Source organism: Dermacentor andersoni, chromosome 3 (assembly GCF_023375885.2).
Source record: "Dermacentor andersoni chromosome 3, qqDerAnde1_hic_scaffold, whole genome shotgun sequence".
Taxonomy (NCBI): Eukaryota; Metazoa; Arthropoda; class Arachnida; order Ixodida; family Ixodidae; genus Dermacentor; species Dermacentor andersoni.
In genome coordinates this window covers 103,625,023-103,646,857 of record NC_092816.1, presented here as the reverse complement: position 1 = coordinate 103,646,857, position 21,835 = coordinate 103,625,023, and the positions used below count along the sequence as shown (strand labels likewise).

Below are 21,835 nucleotides of genomic sequence, written 5' to 3'. Positions count from 1 at the left end.
TGGGAACACAGCATGTCGCTACACTGCTTTCAAAGCTAATCGCATTAATGACAACATTCATTGTGAGATGGGTTCTGTTGGAATCTTAATGCGTTAGCAATCTTAGCGTACTTCACGTGGGCTATGTTTGTAAGTACGTATGCATCTAACCATTTTGCTGCCTACCTGGGTCACTGGGTAGTCTAATGGGTAGCGCATCAAAGTGCCGTGCTGAGGCAACAGGGTTTGAAACCAACCGTCAGACCAGCTTGGGTGGCTGAGTAGGCGGCAATATGTACATATGCGCCGGTCCTCAATGAACCTCTTTCACGCCAACATGGGTCACTGTAGATGCGGGACTGGGTAGGTACCACTGTCTCAATGAAACTCTTCGACGCCAACATGGAGCACTGGGTATGCATGCGCCACTCGGTCTGTGGTCTTCCATGAACCTCTCTGATGCAACCTGACTCGCCGGGTATGTGCCAGTAGGTGTGTGTCACTCTTCAATGAATGTCTTTGAAGCAAGCTTGGGTAACTAGTTATGTGCCCTCTACAATGACAAAAAAGATCTCTTCAATTTATTTCTCTGATGCTGAGTGGAATCGAACCAAAGTCACAAAGGTCCCTCAAGGACAGCAACCTGACGTTTAGCAGGCTGCGCCACAAATGTACTGCATAAGTGATTTTTGGTAAGCGTAAGTGGTTTGTGGTAATTATGGGTAAGTGTCCAATGAACATCTTGCCAACTATGGCCACTGACTATGTGCCACTGGGTGTGCGGCGAGTGAGGGAACAATTCTTAGAGTTCACAGGCCCCTGGCACTATGCTTCTCCTCTCAGAAGACACAGGTGGACTTCTTGGCAGCGCCTCTAGATGGCGCAGCGTGTCCAGAAAGAAGCATGCGAGAGAAGCTCATTTGCCGCGTGACACTATGGTTAGTGTAACTGCAGTTATCGCTAAACACGGTTAGCACAGTTACATAGCAGGCGAAATGACAGTTAGGTCGCTAACCATGGTTGACTTCAAACCGAGCTTGCCGACCTCTGTTTAGAGTAACCAGCATTTCACAAACAGTCAAGATGGCAGACGGTACATCAACAGAGTGTAGCATGTATCCCTTGCAGGTGTTTTAAAGCAGTGTGAACTGATTTGATGCGACCATGAAGGCCATGATAATCAGTTAGGAAGATACTCTGGTCATTCTGTGCTGAACCACTTGGAATGTGCACTTCTGTATGCCTAGATGATGCTACTTGTCATTCGACCATTTGACCATCTGCATCCACAGAGGTTTCACTTTATTGTCTTGGCATTTCTTCGCAGTGGCAGTGAAATTTCGTTATACTGAAGTAATGTATAAACACACTTCGTTATAGAAGCTTTATAAACATGGCCTTCTATGGACAAGAAGTTAAAATACTTCATTATATTTAAAATTTTGTTATACAGTATAACCTTGTTGATATGATCCTGTTATGTACAATTTCCTGGTTCCAATTTTCGCGTTCAAGAACACAAAAAATGCCCAGTACAGTTATTCTTAGTTTTTACCGGTTCATCCTTCCTGGAAAACACAATCTTTTGGCGCCAATGTTCATTAGATCGCCAAACTACAATCATGTGATATGTTTTCCGGCCACTAGATTCGATTTAAACAAGAAATGGCGCGAGGTCCGCACATGATCGAGAACAATAGCTGCCCACAACAGCAGCTTCACCACAATGCTCGCCTGCCCATCTCAGGTGAAAATGTTTGTGCGCACGAAGTTTTTTACCCTGGTACCAAAAAATCTACTCCCGGGTCATCGCACAACACATTCACAGCTATCACTGCCAATCCTATTGCGATAAGCATCTTCACTTATCTGTTTCACAGCGCATGGGCCATAGTGTCGTTGGAAGCGTATTGCACGCTTTTAAAAGGCGATAACTCAAGTGCACCGCCTTTCCCTACTGCGGGCGGCGCAAAGGGAGCATCATGTATCGCCCTGGTGGCAATGTATTCCGGTGTTGCCCACCAGCTTGATGTTTATATTCCGGTGAGTCTTAAAACACAATGCAATCGGAAAACAACAACGTTGGTAAAAATGACAACGTGCATCACGGGGCCACTTGAGCCCCACCAGACTTGCGCACATCGGCGTCTCGTGTTGCAATGATTCACACAACAATTCGCATATAAAGTAGATGTGATTTACAGTTGAGTGATTTTTTTTTTTTGTGATTTCCGATCGTACGCTTCTTCAATTAGTACGTTATTTCTCGCATATTTCACAAAATGTACGAATGAGGTTATACTGTATTGAAGTTCTTTATATTGACTGTGTGTGTGTGTGTATAATTTTTTTTTTACTTCAATTGCGTTTCGGCAGCATTTTAGCTTATAAATTAAGAATGTTTTGTGCTACAAAAAGAAATTTTGCACACTAAGAACGCTAGTTGGTTGCAGTGTCCTTTTTGTGGCATTGTCGCGGACATGAACACAATTCTCCCATTGTTTTACAGTGCAGATGACACACTTCACCATTCCAGAACACCATACCCATGTTAGAATAAAGTCAGAATTAAAAAACACACATACACTAAGACTTCATGTGATGTTAAAGCATCTCAGATGGTCAAGATTAGCCTGAAGGTAATGGACAGGACAGCAGGGCCTTGGTGGCCATACCAGCCCCACCTCAACACAGAGTCAATCCATTCCTTAAAAGCTTGCGGTATTGGATTGTCATTGCACAGCAGGATTCTTACATTGCTTCAACATGTGGATCATAAATGAAACTTCTTTTCTTTGGCCATCTCTTGCATTAAAATGTTCATTTCTCAGTGACAAAGTCGTCCCTTGTTTCAGAACTAATGCTGAGACATTTTTAGGATCATAACCTATCACTATGAAAACCTAACGTTTGCTTGCTCTTTGATGTTCCTTTAGGAACAGACACCACGCGACATACTTTCCTCTGCGACAAAGACGTGCTACCCAAACTTTTACATCCTGCATGATTCTGAGAAATCATGTGGCTCTTCGCCAAACTAGGTGAGAGACAATGTGAAACTGAAATCACCCTGTAGATAAATATCCCATGAGTATTTATTCCCTGCATAATTCGTTAATACACACAATTACAATATTACTGCTGAGTGAGCAATTGTTTCCCAGTGTAATCCACATTGTGTTCAATGTTGAATGATGGCAAGTTTAGTATGATTCTAAACAGGAACACACAACCGAGATTTCAATGTCTCTTTTACTCCTACAACAATTTAAAAAATTGCTGTCGGAAGCGCTTTTGTGAACTTTTGATTTGTGGCATTGAGAACGAGCACCAACGTCTCACCTGACATTGCCATAGTCGGTTTTCTTCAGCTCCTTCACCACCTGTGCTATTTGCTTGTGGGTTCTCGTGCCATAGTAGATGGTGGGCACCCTTGAATTGAAAAAAACAAAAAAACAAAAAAAATATATATACAGCAAACGTCATCAGGAGAATAAATTATGCTTAAAGAGTATTGACATGACATCTCTGCATAAGATTTTTTCTTATGCTTGCCTGTGTTAAATGGAGGTTCAAGCCCTTTAATCTGTAGAAAAAAAAACATTGATAAGCCTCAGGACACTTTAAAAAAGTTTACCGTAATACTTTTACTTGTTTCTATGAATACAAATGAATAGTAGTTTCGAAGAATATCTTTACTAATAGTTTCAGTAAAAATGAGGGGGATGCATCATGATGTCATGACATTCAGGCTCACTCTATTCCTGCAAACGCTGTGGGTGCAGGAATATTCATCCAGGAAAAAAAGGTGCAGGAAGAGAAATTCATCCTGGTCCGGCCCGGGTTCCGGACCAGGACGAATTTTTCTTCAACTGCGAGGCTTTGCTTTTGAGGAACCCGTATGGGTTTCCTTTGTAGCATTTGCTACGAACGGGTGGATGTCTGTTTTTCCCTTTATTAACGAACTAATCTAGATGAAATTTGTAGCATACAAGAACAAGAGCTAAAAACTAGCAATTAATGGAAGTAGACTTTTTATTTGGACCATAAGTCTTCTTATAATAAAAATTTCCGATAATCAGAAAGTTATGAAAAAAAAAAAGGCACCGAGTTCATAAATCTGAAACTCAACAACGAGAAGCAATGCGACTTCCGTTAATATGCCCCTGATAAGACCTACGAAAGTGATCAAATTATACGGCAGGTCAAATTAAACAAATTGCAAAGAAAATGACAAAACACACAACTGATTTCGCAGTAGTTACCCAATTCTAACAAGCCCCTGAATCAAACGTGTGCCCACTTTCTATGATTCCCAAGTAGAACAATAACGTAGAAATGACATTAAAGCTCCTAAACAAAGTAGAAATCTGACAGGCACCCGATTTTTAGCAAGAAATATTGCTGTACAATGGCGGCCAGTTTTTTTTTTTTTTAATTAGTTTCGCCACACAGTTTCTTAAAAGTTAGCTTCGCCGCATAGCTTCCCGTGTTATACGGTAAAGCATACATAAGTTGCGGAGGCGGTTTTGGTTTCTTGTACGATTTCACAATGCAGGCAATTTTCGGCCCAATTTTCTTTTTTTTTTTTGAGAAAGAAAGGCGCGTGTTAGAAACGGGTATATGCCATAAACAGCCATTAATGAGAAGAAAGGGGGTTTAACCGATGGGCCCGATTTTTATTAGCCATATCATAAGAAGCCAACTAACCCCGACACCAAGGGCAACACAGGTGAAATTACTCGTGCTTAATAAATGAAATAAAGAAACGATAAATTAATCGAAATGAAAGTGGAAGAAAAAACAGCTTGCCGCAGGTGGGGAATCTAGTTCTGCAGTTTTGATTTAAAGAAGTCCACATGCCTCCCATGCATGTACACTTGCATTTTTGATAAGCAAAAAAGAAAAGAAGGAATGCCCCCAACAATGAATTGATTATTGGTGTGCATTCTTTTATGCGCAAGCATTACCAGTGAGTAGCAAAAGAGATCGACCATCGAGCGCAGGACAGAATGCAATGCTCCACTATTTGTTGTGCCAATACAGGAATTGCACTGGACCTGCATCTATTCACTACACCCTTGCAGTCTTGTTGTTATGATTCCAAATATATGCTAGTGGTCAGTCAAAGCAGCAGAATATAGGGTGATCTAAAAGTAAAATAAAAATAAAAGTTTCTTTATTAGAAAATATACACCACAGCTATATGTACTTGTCACAGAAATGCGCAGGAAAAACATGAGATGCTTGTTTTATAACAAAAAAATATCACATCAAGAGTACTGGTTACATTTGTTACTGACAGGTGGCACTTCAGCTGTTCCGCCACTTCCCTAGTGTCACAACAGAGCCACCTCTTAATGACAACTGTAACTATTCTGGCTACAAGATTTTCAGTTGCAAAGAAAAATCCTACTTTTTTCTGTGTATTTCTGCGAGAACATTTTGATATGGTTTATACTTTTTGAACTGATTAATATTTTACTTTTTCTGTTACTCCTGAGTCACCCTGTACATCATTCCTTGGATTTCTATGGTCAGATTGGTTTCAAGCTAGCCATCCCACAGACAACCTCAACTGGACATCTAGCTTAGTGATCCACCCAAACTTACGAACATGGGGGCATGGTCTTCACCCTAACTTGCTTTTCTCGTACATAATGGAGACTGACCTGGATTCTGCATTGTAGGAGATATTAAAAGGAATGAAGTGCTCGAATGTTTGTTGTTTCTTTGTGTAATTCCATAGAGAACAGAGTCATTAACCAGCACATCTGCAACGATAGTATAGGTGGGCAGCAAGTACATCTTAAAGAGCTATAATAGTTGGCATTCAGCAACGAACACATCCCGCAACTTGGCTGCACGAGATCAGCTGCCCTTTGCATTAATGCCTTTGCATCGACAGTGAAAGTCGAACCACCACCAACCACAGACCACAAAAAAGGGCGAAAGAGCCTAAGAAAGCTATTCTCTTTTAACAGAGCCGTTAAACAGCAACAGTAGTATAAGTGGGCAGCAAGTGCATCTCAAAGAGCTGTAATAGTTGGCGTTTGGCTTTGCATTAACGCCTTTGCATTGGCAGTGAAAGTCAAGCCACCACCAACCACAGAGCATGAAAATGGGTGAAAGAGCCTAAGAAAGCATTCAGTATGCACTTTAAAAGACATTTATATACCACCTCTACTACCTACAGACAACTCACTTCTCCAAAGGTTTGTCTGCAATCCCCTGAGGTCCTTTGGATGGAGTGGAAGGCTGTGTAGGAGGAAGCTGCTGCTGCTGCTGGTATAACTGGTCAACAACTGCCGAGATGCTTGAGGCACTGCTCGTTGTTGGAATCTCCTGCTTTGGTGGTGCAAAGCTTGTGACACTATTAGGTACAGGCTGCAAAAGGAATCAATATCTACATAAGTAAAAGCAAGCTAAGCTTGCTCACAAAAGCAAACAAAGTTCGGTTCAGGTCAATTGTGCCTCATAAACAGCATCCTACACTCCATAACTACTTTGTTTAGCACAAAACAACGGACACAAGAAAGTCTTTCTTGTGTCCGCTGTTTTGCACTAAACAAAGTGGTTATGGATTCGCACCAACTAGCCCGCCAACACATTGTGCTATCCTATACTCCATTTCATGTTTAGCAGGCAACGCATTCGAACATACTGCATTCCGACAACGCTCTCAGCAGCGTGCCAAATCACACGGCGACGCCTCTGACCAGCATTGCTCTGACCCTGCTAGAGAAAGAGCTCAGAAGAGACCCCTCAATGCCGCAGGCAAAGAAAAAAAAAACATGGCGGAAATTTGTGCGGAGGCATGCGCAGGCGCGCATCACCAATTACTTCTGTTAGTGAGGGGTGTACTGTACAGTCAATGACCGATTTTCCGAACCCTCAATCTTTCGGACATGCCCGATAATTCGGACGCCTTCCCGGCACCGTCATGTACCTCGTAGAATCAGTGTACGAGAACGTCTGAAAGTTCGGACTCAAAGAAATTTCGCCGTCCGATTTTCCAGACTCTTTACCATGACTGCAGGTCCGAAATGGCATTAATAGAAGCCACCACCACTGCCATGTTGATTACTTCGCTGCTTCCAGCCGGCGCCCTCGCACGCAGATCCGTCGTCAGCAGTAGCCAGACCGCGGAAATGCTAGGCCTAGCTACTTCGACGTTCGCTACCAAGTTTTTGCTGTTCACTGACATATATTTAATTTAAACAATTCAGCGCTGTTAGCAATGGCACCAATTCCGCCTTTGTAATTCTCGCCAATGGCTTCGGAGCGCGGAAAGCATGACGCTTTGCATAACGCAGTTTCCATAAGTCAGCTTCACCCCAATACGGCATTCTTAGGCGGCAAAGCATACCAAAAGTTCGAAGGGGCAATTGTTACCGGACATGGTATGTTTCCTTGAATTATACACGCGTGCACCCGCCGTCTCCCATCACAGTACGAGCACGATGCGCCTAATAGGTGCACCGGAAGGCCTTTCGAGCATTTCGGACGTGCCTGTGGCGATTTGAGCTCTTGGGGGCAGTAAAAGGCATGCATTCGTTTTTTTTCCGGACGTTTTCGCAGTCCCTAGGGAGTCCGAAAAATCGGACGTTGAGTGTAGTTTGCAAACACGTGTGACTAAATCTTCTGGAACTTCCCACTCATGTCCTAGCTCAGTGTGCATGCGCCACTGCGGGTAAGTCCTCCATTCAATTAGTTTCCTTCAATTTGAACTTCTTTTATTTCGAGCAAGTTTTCAGGCCCCTTCAAGTTCGAATTATTGAGATTCGACTGTACAAACGAACTGAGTCATTAGGGCAGGTCCTTCTAATCATCAAGTGACACATATATGTGCTCCGCAAAAAGCGTGTAATTTATTATAAGGCCTTAAATATGTGCATTGCTACCGATCGCAGCGACGCCACTGTCCTGAGTTTTCAGTTCCCTGCTATGTAGCGGGCACATGTGACAACAGTTGGTCAACCTATACGATTGGCTACCCATGCTGCATCATTGGAAATGCTTGAAATATGCCGCTGCATTAAGCTTATTTTTAACAGCGTATGTATGCATAGTAATTTGTGTACCCTTAAAAATAACTACACAAATGTAATAAATCTAGATGCTTCAACTAATGGCAACCTGTAGCCTGAGAATGGGTTGTCTGTTACAGCTCTGGCAATGGGGCAGCCAATGCGGCACGGAGAGGTTCTCTCATCAGAATAGGAGCAGCGATGTCTTGTTTGGCAGCAGGAACACGAATGGTACCAGCGCTGTATTATGCTCATCTTCCACTGCCGATGTGTGCAGGGAGTAAACTGCAGTGACTAAAGTGGAGAAGACGCGAGTGCTGCAGGTCAGTGTGAACACCAACCTCCTTGGTCCTTGCAGCGGTCACCCGCAAGTTTTGAGTTTTGAAAAGAAAGTCGCTTTCAGCGGTAACCACAGGTTCAGCATTTTTCAGAGCCAATTTTTAGTATATATAATTTGCCAAGAACAAAAATAGAAAAAAATATCCGACAAGCTGAGATATGGAAAAGAAGCATTGCGAAGGAAATCGAATGTGCTTTATACAATGTGTTAAAACGTCCGTCAGAAAGCTGCCATCTTGAGTTAGACTTTGGTGCAGTGGTGCCATCTTTGCCTCCCACGCTGAAAGTGTGAATTCGATTCCCGGTGGATTTACTCTTTCTTCTTTCCCCTCCGTATTTATTATTGATTTATTTATTTTGTATTTTATATTTATTTTATTAGCGAAAACGCTATAAACAGCCCGCTTCACTAGACTGCTGACAGCTGCAAAGAAATGTTACGAGCATAATAAAGAGACAATCGTAAACATGCGCATCAGATATTTTCACGTTACAGGGCAATTATCAAACTGAAATAATACCGGAAACAGCTGCTTTGTAGTTTGTACATTGTGTACACACTCGCAGCGATGAGGCGAACACCGATGGCAGCATCCATCTCTTATCGCTTCCTCTAGCATTAAAAAATAATAACAATAAGCCAGCGAACATCGTTGCACAATGCTGATGCGCCTGCATCCGCCGTACGGAGTTCATCTTTAAGTTTCACTCCATGTAGCCCCATCTTAACGACAAGTACGGTGTAGGAATGACACGGAGGAACACACTTGGTTAAAATGAACTGGAATCACTGCTTGAAGGAGACGGGACATAGCGATGGCCGCATGACGTTTTTTTAAAAGGGGGAACGCCATGGCTTGAGGGGAGGGTAATGCTTAACCCCTCATACCTACGTTATTATAGCGCGCTGACACGAAAGTCTTGTGAGAAATCATTCCTTGAGAGATACCCCCTGTGTCTAGGTGTACGACAAAAACTGTTTCAGGGACCCTTTAAATGTATGCCGAAAAGTGACTGGTTAACAGAAAAGCAACCTTAGCCACTACTGCTGCCACAATGAGTGGATTTGATCCCGAGAATGTTTAATGCCAACAACCATAGCTTGTTGCTACTGCAATTATGATATTGTGGTCAAATTTAATGCGCGCACAGACATTTCGTAAGTCTTTCAGTAAGAAATATGCATATTAGAAGCGAGTAAATATAGTACAATGCATCACAGAGGCAATATGGCTAAATACACTGAGGGCATGGCTCACAATGTTCGTAGATTGGCGTATTTTCTTCGCTGGCTTAAAGTCATCGTCGTCGTCATCCATAGGTGGACAAGAAGTTCGAACAGGCTGCACCTTCGCTGGTTCACCTGCAAGTTTTTGCAAAGCATAGTACTCATGCCTCAATACATACATGGTGCATAGTGAAGCAAAAAGCACGACAGCAATAATAAAAATTACTTGGCATTTATAGCTTGTGGGGATCGCACGCGCATCCCGATATCTCCGGAGCGGCCACGCGGTTATCACGCGATAATCACGTGCTCGCTCGCGGAGGGTAGCGGGGAGAGGGCACCTTCGCCGCTCCCGCTGCTCCTCGCGCCTGGCCGCGAGGAGCAGCGGGGAGACTCCCTCTCTGCCGCTCAGGGAGAAGCGCTATTCCCCCGATGCACCGTTGTCTTTCGGCTGAGGAGCTTGCGACAGGTCGCATCTCAATTCAGCCGCTGAGACCGCCGCACGCCGTCCCCCTGTTGCGCCCGGCCTTCGTGTGCGACTGACCGCCCCAGGGCCCGAGCGCGGATCCACTCTGGGTGAGCTGAACTCTTATCAGCCTCTTTTGTGGTTCCCACATTGTGTGGTTTGTTTCACCCCAGACGTGCGGAATGCTCCGCCGCTGTGGTTTTTGTGTTGTATCTGTATGTGTTGTTGCTGTTGTTGTCAGTTGGTATCCTTGTACTCTAAGGTGAATAAACACCTTAGGTCGAGACTCACCCTGTCCCCCCTGGCCTGAACCCGCCGTGGTCGCAACTCACTGCGAACCGCGGGTTAGGGGTCACAGCTCTGACTGCTAGGGCTGCTGCGAAAGTGCTAGCGAGCGACTGCCGCTCCATTGGCGCTGTGCGATCCAGAGAAGGGTCAGGTGCGCACGCGCGAGCCTGAGTAATACCCTTATAAGCTCACCAAAACTGACCACAGCCTTTGGGAAAAGTGCACGGGCCACTACGCGTGTGACTGAGGGCCACAATTAGCTACTGATTACTTTCAACAATCTGACTTAGTAAGCAGACCGATTAGCAAAACCTGTGGAAGAGAACACAAGGAAAGAAATTTATAGGCCCTCATCAACAACACCTTTCACAGTTCACGTTTTGCATTTGGGACACTAGAGAAGATGCACAGCATCAATACTGCTTGCCAGCGGACTTGAAGACTGCGGGTATAAATACACAACAGCTATCACAGCAAAATGTTATTGGCAGATGAATTAGTGCTTCCTTTTCTTTTTGTTCTTTGACGTGAAAAAATTATCATCAAATCAGAAAAGTACAGGAACAGCACAGTGCACGTAAGACAGCTCAATATGCATCTATGGTCCCAAGCCTGTCAGCATAGAATAAAACAAAGCGACACAAAAAGCATTTTATACAAACCAGCTGATCCCTGTTTGGCAGGTGTCATCCGGCTTGCCTGGATGACGACCGTCTGCTTACTTGTCTTCAGCTCAGGCAATGACAGGATTGTGTTCAGGTCCAGTGCTCGATTGGTGCAGTTGCGAACGACGACATATTTTGCGCCTGGCTTTGGGGACGTCGGCAGCATGCCTCCAAGGGCCACAGGAAGATGGGCAGCTAAGGCAGGGGGTAACGTAGGCGACGGACTTGCCGAAACAGACGCCTGGCTTGTTGAAGCAACAGCCTGGCTCACCATGACATGCTGACTTGATACCAACATCCCCTGATGGTTTGACGGCTGGATTGCTCCACTTGACGCAACACGAGATGGACTGTTTGCCTTTTCAGAGAGCTTGCTGGCCACTGTCACTCCTGGTTCGCTTGCTGCCATGACAGAATGATTTGGGTGTGTGAGGGGCTTAACAGTTTGTGGCAATTGTTGCTCCTTCAATGGTGTGGCAGAGCTCATGCCTCCATGCACCCTGGAGCCTTTGCTTGTGGCGCTGCCCAATGCCACAGCTGTGTGTCTAGGATCGTTCAGGGGAGTGCCTTCCATGTCATACTGCCTGGCTGTGAGTAAACGAAAAAAAAAAGAAGGCTAAGATACCAACGCCCGAAATATGTGCAGTCACTATCAGATTAATTAGCTGAATCTGAAAGAAAGAGACTATTAGAGTTGACGAAATAGGTACAATACTAGCGACTCTACCAGATGGCGAATAAAACTTTAGCTCATATAGCCAAACTAGCAGCTCTAACTAAGCTGTCAACTGGCATGCTGGTTTAACTATTGTGAATGACCTATAGTTTACAAGAAAAACAAAAACTGACACTGCGAATGATTCCCGAAGCCCCGCTTACAGATGGTTTGCACCTGCATCACTGCCAGAAATTCTGGGACACCGGTCCACCGGAGTGCCACGGGCAGCTCAGCTGACTCGGCAGTGAACAAGCACGAGTGTGCTTCTACTGATGTTCTCGCTGGCCACGGTTCTCTGTGCTGTGTTTGTGTGCTCAAACCACAGCAAAATGACAACGAGATGGGAGTCAGTGAATACAAACCTCTTCTGAATGTGTTGGGCCCACTTCATGTAGTGCAAGCTCGAAAACATATTTTCCTACTAAAATGCCGAGACACCGTGCAAGAATAGCACAATAGGGAGGCCATCTAAACTGTGAGAAAAGAGGAGTCCAGGTTGGATGCCGATTCTTCTGCTGGGATACGGCGGGCACCACGAAGGCCCAACACGCTAGAATCGTGCAGAAAAATAAAGCACTACTAAAGATGAATAAGTCTGAGGCTTATGTGGTGGCGGTGGATGCGACGGAGTGAATCGGCAATGCAGTAGGAGGCCAGCACCTACCGGAAGACGGCGTTAGGCTTACCTCCCCAAGCAGAAGTGCTTTTCCTTCCTGGGCCCCTTTTGTTCACAGGCTCTTGATCCAGTTGCTAGTGAACTAATTGTGTGACTAAAGGGACTTAAGCAGCTTCATCTCTCTCAGTATTATGAAGCTCGAAGGGTAGACAAGGTTTATGATGATGTCACCGTGCGCTGCTTCAGGTAAAGCATTAACGTCCGTTGTCATGTTGGTGCCCGACCGCAGTGTGTATGAGTCCACACCGCGACACCGTTTCTTTGTAGCAAACGTGCATGGATCCAATTAGGTGAGAGATAATATGCCGTGTTAAATGGCTCTCCTTTAGAAGCGGGCGACGCATTACACCTAGGTAGCCTCAATATCTCCAAAAACGCTTAGATTCAATAACTGGGTGAACAGCACTGCACAGAACAAAGCTGTAGTTATGTCTTTTGACATGAACTGTTGTTTATTAAGCGGTTTATGATTTGAAAATCACAGCAACATATCCCACACAGGGAGCGTGGTCGTCAGACATGGCCAACTCTGACACAAGTATGGGTAGCGTTAATAGCCGTGCATGCATAACCATGCATAGCAAAGTCGGATGTCCAATATGGCCACCGGTCCGACAGGGGAATGGTCCTGATGTCACATGCAAGCTATGTATAGCAGCACACATATCACCAGGTAACCATCTCGCAAATGTCAACAAATTATTTGCATGTGCCAGCATGGAATGAAATTATTTTTAAAAAGCTAATACACACACACGCATACACACAAAGAGAGAGAGGCCGAGAAAAGGGTCAACCAATTGGTTGATGCTAAAGAAAACAAGGTCGATGTACATGGTGGTTTAAATGATTCAATGGGTCAATGTTGATTACATCTCTCTATTCTGTCCCATGCTGTCTATTTTTCATGCTCATTATTCCCTCGTTTGGTATCTTAGTCATATCATATTTAACATGCAATTACATTGACCTTGTCTTGTTGGCAGTGACACTTTGTTGAAACTTTCTTTTTTCAGTATTTGACACTCGGAAATTAGCTTCTTGCCTTGGTTTTCTTGTTTCACTTTCACGCTACCGCAAAGCAAAGGGCCTATTATCACAAAGTGCTTATGGCGTCTGCAAAGCACATGGCCAAGGCTCGGGCGGCCACACTAGTGCGGCCAGCGGCTTTCCGTTCTTCCTGCTTTTCCGACCCAGCTCTCCTCTCTCCCAAACTCAAGTACTTTGTGCCGTCTGGCAGAGGGCACGGCATTAAAATTAGATGGCACTTCGTGGCGGCACAGCAGAGGGTGACAGCGGCACAGGCATTCACATCCCACCCTGTTTACAGCTAATTATCCTCATTTCTGCATATATTCTTTGTTGCTGACTATTGCTGTGTTTTCAGCATGGAAAAGAATCATTTGATACCCCTGATGCCATTTTCACATTCATACGACATCTACCAGTCACATAGCCAACCATGTTTTTTTCTCGAAGTGGCTGTAAGATAATGAGATCCCAGATACACCAACCCTGTGGGAAGACTGCTAAGAACACCTTGTCTTCAAAAACAATCATCTAAAGAAAATGAACTAATAAATGCCTTTTGCTGTTTATTTACTGTTTCTGCTCAATGGTCCCAAATGTGAAATTCTATAACTCCGAAGTTCTTTCCTGTAAAACAGCAAGAAATTTCCCATAGAAATATTTTTCTTCCCTTGACCAGTACTTCGCATGTAGTGTCCTCCTTGAAAAAATATGAAATGTGTTATTTCTTTTACTCTATGAAAACATTGAATAACAAAACTTGCCTAGGGCAAGAGTTATTCTCACAACTCATTATAAGTCCTGAATAACATTCTCTCTACGCATGACAGCAAAACTAATGTAAACAGAAAAATAACATGCACCAAGTGCTCAAACTTGGCAGTAGGTGGCAAGTTGAGCCATAACATGTGACTCAATTACAACAAGCAAAGGAAAGGAAACTGAGCCATGAAGGAGTAGAATTTGTCCGTGACGATACTGGCACAAATTGGTAGGACACGTGCAGACAAGAGCACCTACGCAGGGTGAACAGTTACGAAAGGCTATGGACAACACATCGAGGCACCTATATATGCAACAAAAATGTAAGTGGACACGGGAAGGCAGAAAGTGAGACTTGCCTTGCATTTCCTGCATCATCTTTTCCACCTGAGCTTGATAAATTTCTGAAATGCAACAAAAGATAGGTCACTGAGCAAAGAAGGGAGTCAGTGGTGCACCACAACTATCACTGGCAAACATCTCATAAAGCCTCGTAACATGCAGATGAACAAAGAAGCCATAGCCGAGCGTGCCGTTCTTATGGGCTACTTCTGTTGTAGCAGTAGTAGGAGTACACTTCTTTCTTGCATACATACGCAACAAAAGGACCCGAATCAAACGGTGCTTTTTGTACCTGACAAAGGCTTCTGCACTCATAGTTTGCAATAGATACACAATTTACGCACAAAATAACATGCGATGTATTATTGTAGGACAAAATGAAAGATAACGAAGTCAGATGCGAGACACAACAGCAACAACCACAAAACTAATGATAGACAGTTCTCATACAGAAGCAGAAAAAAAGAAACACACAAAATGCACTTGCGCCTCTGCATGAGAAAAATAGTGTATCTTAAAAGTCAAATATCATCAATACTGGCTAGCGTTCACAAATAATTTGTTTCTCAAACAAAATTTCTATAGCCAGATTTTTAAAAAGCTTTTGGACAAACACCACAGTAGTCACTTTCTAAATTGCTCATTAACCATATTTTCTGGTACTGCATGGTTTGTTTTCAAATATTTATCAAATAGTTTTTGGTATTCCTTTAATGCACCTGCCCTCTAGCAGGATAAAGCTATCTTCTTTGTGTATGAACAATGTATTCTTTGCACCTCTTTTAGCAATTTATATTATCTATGTGTGGCTTGCTTTCGACAGTCGATACGTATAAGAAGTGTAGATGTGTGCAAGCAATCAAAACTACCATTACAGTTTTCATAACAATGCCAATACAGTGAAATGCTTCTGCTGTGGATGCCTCCACAACTAAATTACCTCTGTAACAAGGCATGCCATACGTCCCAGCCAAATTTCATGTCTTTCATATGTACCGCATATGCCTCTACAGAAAAGCCAAAGCAGATTTGCTTGTACAATCATGGAATTTAGGCCTCCTCGACAGCTGATTTGTTGCTTCACAACAAATGGATGTATCAGTGCTACCCCTGCCCTTTGCAGCCTCCACTGAGCTGCAGTGCTGAGTGGTTGTTAGCACCCTCTGCTAAGTTGCAGGCCTGACCACGACCTTGGTGATGTGCTCCTCAGCAGCTGGGGACCGAGGGCCAAGGGTTACATGCAAGATTCATAAGGGAGGCAGTGGCCAAATACTGTGCCAGGGAGGCAAATTCCTTTTTTTCTTCTTTTTTTAAGTTCAGCGAAACTTTCCGATATGGTTGCACCATGAATAATATAGCCCACTGGCTCTCAGTGTTCATTTCTTATTTACTTATTTATTATTATTATTTTTTTTCAGTTTCAGGTCTCGCTTTAAGCCTGAAAAATGTAGTGGCCTTGATGAGGCTACGCACTTAGGTGCACAGAAACCTGATGACGTAACTATGCTCCATGATACCGTGTACAAGCTGGCGCGCCACCACATTGCCGAACGTTCCAAGTCTGCTGTTACCACTGGTAGATTCAATATTTCATGGGTGCACTTTAAGATACAAGGGCGAATCATAGTCTTCGCCCCTATTTTCTTTCTTTTTAACCAAATTACAGCTGCAACTGCAAAGTCAGCATATCCATTCCCAGTGGTGGACCTTTCTTGGACCGGCCCGGCCTGCAGCACGGCGCTGCTGTCAGTTGTTGAAGATGACGGTTGTGCTTCACAAGTCCACAGTGTATGAGTAACAAAGTGTGATTCGTTTTCTATGGAGCAAGAGATGAACACCCAAGGACATCCACATGGAAATGCAGCCTCTGTACGGGGAAAGGTCTCTCGCTTCGAGAAGCGTGAGGTGGTGGTGTTGCGAGTTCGCAAAAGGCCGCGAAGACTTGCACGACAATAAACATTTAGGGAGACTGCGTGCGTCGCTGACTGACATCTCTCAAATTTAGTGCTGCGATGGGGCAAATGTCTGAACCGATGTGGAGACTATATGGAAAAATAGTGTAAGGTATGTAGAATAGTATGTATATTTGCAAATACCTGTATGCACCTTATTTTTGCTAATAAAAAATAGGGGCAAAGAGTTTCCGATTCACCCTCATATACAGCCGTGCCTACAATACACTGCAACTGCGCCCGCACGTCACAGCTGCCCACGTTGAAATTTAATAAAACTTGGTAAATCATTAACATTTAACTGTGGTGCGATTCCACAGTTAATGAAAACTGAGAGAATTACACCCTTACACAAAGGCAGCACACACAAAAAGGTCGGAAATTACAGATAGAAGCATTAGAAAAACATTTGTTAATCATTATGACAAGCTTCTTAGATAAGCAGGGCCTTATGTCGCCGCCAAAAGTATGGTCTTCTAGAAGGCCATAGCATGCAAGCTTTGTTAGATCATTTTTCTGATATGCTGAATTTGGCTTTCGTGAGCAGTGAGATAGCCTGTTCATTTTTACTTGTTGAGCATAAAGCGTTTGACAGTGTGTGTCCCACTATTTTGTTAAAAATGCTTTCGTTGCTTGGATTCAGAGGGCACTTTCTACTTGGAAAATTTTTCTGCAAGGCCAGCAACAGTATGTCTCCATAGGAATATTCCGAAGCTCTCTCTCCAAACTAAAGGCTGGGGTTCCACCAAGATCAATATTAAGTGCATTGTTATTTAACTTATAGCATGTCAATGATCTTGCCAACGCTATACCTGCTTTTGTTTATCAATAGCATCAAGTTTATCCAGATGCCATTTCCACTCTGCAAACCGGAGTTATAAAGGCAATGGACTGGTGTGCAGCTAACTATAATGCTTTAAATGTTCCTACAACAGCGATTATTTCGTTCCATAACCACCCTTAAAACGTATATCTGACTGTTCCATAAGATTTACACACATTTCATTTGTTCACTATGCAAACGTGAACCTGTGAACCTCAAGTCTAACTGCGAAATACCTTGGTCAGTTTTTTGTCAGCAACCTTTCGTGGAACACTCATCTAGCTCGCATATGTCAACAGCTGTGTATTGTGCCATGCATCATGTATAAGATACCTTTTGACCATTACTGACCTGAAAGACAACTGCACATGCTTGAGCTTACAGCATCATTCGGTACAGCATGACGGCATACAGGCATTGCTCAATTTGATGGCAAAACAGAGTGGACCGTCTTTTGCTTTCCTTGTTAAAAATTATTGCCTATGATATAAATATCTGTAATCAAAAACATCTATGTTGCGTACTGCTTTTGCCTGATTTCAATGCGATGTTGACAGAGACGGTTGTTTTCAGGTACTTTTGGGTAAGCTGCTTTAAGGGTGCCATACTCTGTTGCTCGCAGTCTTAAACCAAATCAATGCTATTGAATCCCTAGGTGTTCAACTAGGCATGGAAAAAGGTGAGAATTTTATATACGCTTCTTTTTTAATCGACTGCCACAAAATGTACTTGATGCTGATTCCAAGAACAAACCTAGAAAGATCCCTAACGCACACTTCTAATTAACCACAATTTTGTGCTTCACCTTGTCATGACACATTTATATACAATCATGTCACATACCTTTTATAACTTGATCTTTTCTTGTGAACTTTGCCATACTTTTATACTGTTTCCCTTCGCTATTTGCTTTGCTGAAAGTTTCAACTTAGAATTGCAAGCATCACCTTGTGTTTTCTCGCTGACTGCCAGTCAAGCCCTCTGTGGCTTTGGCAGGCCTGACTGACGTATTTTGTCTCATTGTTAATAAAGGTATTATTATTACTATTATTACAATGGTCTGTTATCCCTGTTTCAGAGAACATAAGTATATATAAAAATGTTTCAAGAGAGTATTTCTAGGAAAGTTCTGATATCGTTGACCTCCTTTCTAATGCTTCTTGCATCTACATCATTGCAGACAGAAATTATTGCATAGACACCTGGAATTTACCTCACCAACATTGTAAAAAAGTACAAAGGTCTTCTTTTTCCTCTGTAGGCAGTCATCGTGACCAACAAATAGAAATATTGAAACACACAAGAAAGGCCACTTTTAATTTTGTTTTTTAATCAGCTTGGCAAGCAACACAGGTCACAACAAAAGACACATCTCTACAATCGAGCACCCTGCCACTGGAAGGCCAAACAAACTTCCATTCTTTTTCTTTTGGATGACAGCTGAAGGCAGCCCCCTGTACGTGCGTTAGGCTATGACTGCTATGCATTTGATGCCTTAGGCCAGCAATATTGGTACACAAGGAGCCATGTATGAAAACGCCGATGGCCTTGACACATGCCTACCAAGCCAGTGTCGCACTCCAAAATAGCAACTGCTGGGACATGGCACATCAGACCTTAATCAGAACACGTTGATAATTGTTGATACCGTTGAGCAAAACAGCACGAGTTCTTGCAACAGCGAGGAACATACGTAAGAGAGCATTCTTCCAGTAAAACGTGTGCTCTTGCGTACCCTTCTTTTTCTTCTGCCAAGCCAGGCATGAGCACAGCAGGGCCAGAGTCTTTCCACTCCCCGTGGGCGATTCGATGAGGCAGTTCCTTCCATTCCTCAAGCCCTGCAGGACCTGGAAGGCACGGTGGAACAAAGCACTTGTGCAATGTTCTTCCAATTTAAAGTGACAGGTATACAAATTTAAAATCATCCCCCTTTGTAACCAAAAGAAAGTTGCGTTGTTTGCGCTGTCATTACTCTTAATTTGCCATGATTCCAACCATTGCACACCAGTCAACATGGGTTTATTTAAAGTATATTAGTAATAGACACCCCTATTACTTGGGACAAGCTGGTAAAAAGCCACAGGTCTGCACGAATGAGAACACAAATGACAAAACAGAGTAAAATGAAGCAATACCTTTCTTGAAACATAACTATGCACAAAGACTTTTCTAGTAAAGCTTTTTAGGTAATGTGACAAACAGTCCTAAACACAAAAGTGTCGTCTCTTATGGCAACTGACGTGTGCGAAAAAGAAAAGCTCTATAGTCAAACGCTTAGGTCAACTCGTCTCTCACCAAAGTGTTTTACCAAAAGTCACCTAACCTTCATGATGGCTTGTATCATGTTTTGCGCATCTACATGCGCTTTGCATGTAGATGATGTAGATGAGGGCTATAAAATCGGCTCTACACCTACAAGGCAGCTCCTTCCAGCCGACGAGCTGCATCCTGTACTTGGACCTTACAGCAGAGCTGGTGTGAGCAACAGTGGTGTTCTCAGCCTTCCTCGGAGAAACTGGCCCGCGTGCGATTGCGAATGTTGAGCGCAAGTGTGATATGTACGAATGTATCAGTTCATGTGCCACCCTCGTCATTTGGAGCAGCCTGCTAGGCGTATGGCAAACGTCACCAGCACAGATTAAAGAATTTTTCACGCTCACCTTTATGATGACCATCTTTTGGGATTGGTACGGTGTGTGTGGAAAGTATACAGCGTGCGACTCGATGTAGAGGGGCTCCTTTTTGGCAGAGTTCTCCGCTTCCACGTCCATCGTATCTTTAAATCAAAGACCATAAAAAAAAATTAAGTTAATCGATACCAACACTAGCAGGGCGCTAGTACGAGCTCTTAGTTTGTACGACCACTGCACTGAACTACCACAGAATGAAGACGGCCCCATTTTGGCAGAGGTCTCCGCTTCCACGTCCATCGTATTTTTAAGTCAAAGACCATAGAAAAAATTAATTAGGTTAATCGAAACCAACACTGGCAGGGCGCTAGTACGAGCTCTTAATTTGTACGACCACTGCACTGAACTACCACAGAATGAAGACGGCCCCATTTTGGCAGAGGTCTCCGCTTCCACGTCCATCGTATTTTTAAGTCAAAGACCATAGAAAAAATTAATTAGGTTAATCGAAACCAACACTGGCAGGGCGCTAGTACGAGCTCTTAATTTGTACGACCACTGCACCGAACTACCACAGAATGAGGACGGCCTTATCGCATAAGTGAACATAAAAAAAAAAAAAAAAAAAAGCTGACCAACCATTTTGCATGCACGCATTTGGCAACGGCGGAAACATGCATGCAGGTGACACAAGCAACACACGACGCCCGTATATGAGGGCATATTCGGCAATACGCTGGTGCGTTACTGCTAAAGTTTACTGTCAAGCGGGCACCGACGAACGCGAAATGACACACGCCGTCACCGAATTCTTTTATTATTTTACTTCGAAAATGTACAAATTCTATCGCGTCAACAAAACAGCTCCTGGAAATTAAACAACTACACAGGCCCCTCCAACAAGGGCGGCAGTGATGGAAACCAACATGGACTTGTTTACCTGACGCTTTTCGACTGGCAGCCGTCAAGCGCCAATTTCTCCAGATCTCTAACCGCTGGGTTGTGCGGGCATTTTAACCATCGATAGGATGTCCGCCGTAGAATCAGGAAGCAGCCGGAAGCGGTCGGTTAAGTCATAACACGCAAAATCAGCGCGAAAAATTGCGCGCCACAGATATCATATCACACGGGAATCGTAGGCTGCGACCATGGCTGCGACCGTGGATACAAATGACATTGCATGCGACTGCGCTCAGATTGGCTCTGTTCTGTCTTCGCAGAAACCGTTTCGGTTTCGGTCGCAACTTGTGCGCGCCCAGTAATTGAAATGCGATACTCGGACTGCACGGCGGCCGGCGCTTTTTCTTTTTGCGCCACCGGCGAGCGTTGAGGGATCGCTAGTTGGGGGAGGTGGGGGGTAAGTCACAGTGTATAAAAAAGAAAAAAAGAAACTCTCACTTACATGTAATACAAAAATGCATCAGCTCAGTGTCTCCAGCGTCCAGCAGTGGTGCAAAAAAGTGCCGGCCGCCATGCTGTCCGAGTACCGCGTTTAATAGCTGAGCACTGTGCATGCTTGTATAAAATGCGTTCATCGCAGAGGCTGTATGACGATCAGGGCCGGTAAAAAGAAAAGGAGTAAAAGCTTATCAGGACTCTGGTGCGAGTTAAAGCCCCTCCATCCAAGCGCCACCGCCGCACCTGGTCGGCGGAAACGTGTACGGAGGGGCTTTAGTGCGAGTTAGTCGGTTCGTGATCTTGAAGCAAACCTTCACCAGCGCGAAGAAAACGAGACAAAGGACGAGAAACACGAAGGAACAGTATACTCTTTAAGCACCATCTGCAAGATACTTATTTTATTTCACCTTAATTTATTAAAAAGAAATTGCTGACAGTTCCTTCACCGCCCGGTTCATGGCCGAGCCCCCGCAGTGGGTTGCACCATTTCACCAGGGAACAAGAGCACAG

General features: G+C 43.9%; 2 protein-coding genes across 3 annotated transcripts in view; both read right to left on the bottom strand.

Annotated features, from left to right (window-relative positions):
* LOC126541350 (Fanconi anemia group J protein homolog) overlaps positions 1-11,615 on the bottom strand; it is a 52,332-nt gene extending 40,717 nt beyond the window's left edge. The window contains exons 1-4 of one of the 2 annotated variants that reach the window (XM_055076158.2): positions 10,993-11,615; positions 9,608-9,711; positions 6,185-6,366; positions 3,322-3,411 (exon numbers count right to left, since the gene is read on the bottom strand). In XM_055076158.2, coding sequence (XP_054932133.2) covers positions 3,322-3,411; positions 6,185-6,366; positions 9,608-9,711; positions 10,993-11,569 — 953 coding nt within the window. In that variant the 5' untranslated portion in view covers positions 11,570-11,615. The remainder of the gene's footprint in view (positions 1-3,321; positions 3,412-6,184; positions 6,367-9,607; positions 9,712-10,992) is intronic. The other variant, XM_050188110.3, reaches the window with a different exon arrangement.
* Positions 11,616-13,485: 1,870 nt separating this feature from the next.
* Positions 13,486-21,520, bottom strand: LOC140216525 (regulator of telomere elongation helicase 1 homolog). Its single transcript, XM_072286875.1, has 5 exons — positions 20,868-21,520; positions 19,958-20,073; positions 19,033-19,144; positions 14,540-14,584; positions 13,486-13,622 (listed from the first exon to the last, which is right to left on the bottom strand). Exons 2-5 carry the CDS (start codon positions 20,066-20,068, stop codon positions 13,486-13,488), a joined length of 405 nt encoding a protein of 134 aa, XP_072142976.1. The 5' UTR covers positions 20,069-20,073; positions 20,868-21,520.
* Between the last annotated feature and the right edge of the window lie 315 nt (positions 21,521-21,835).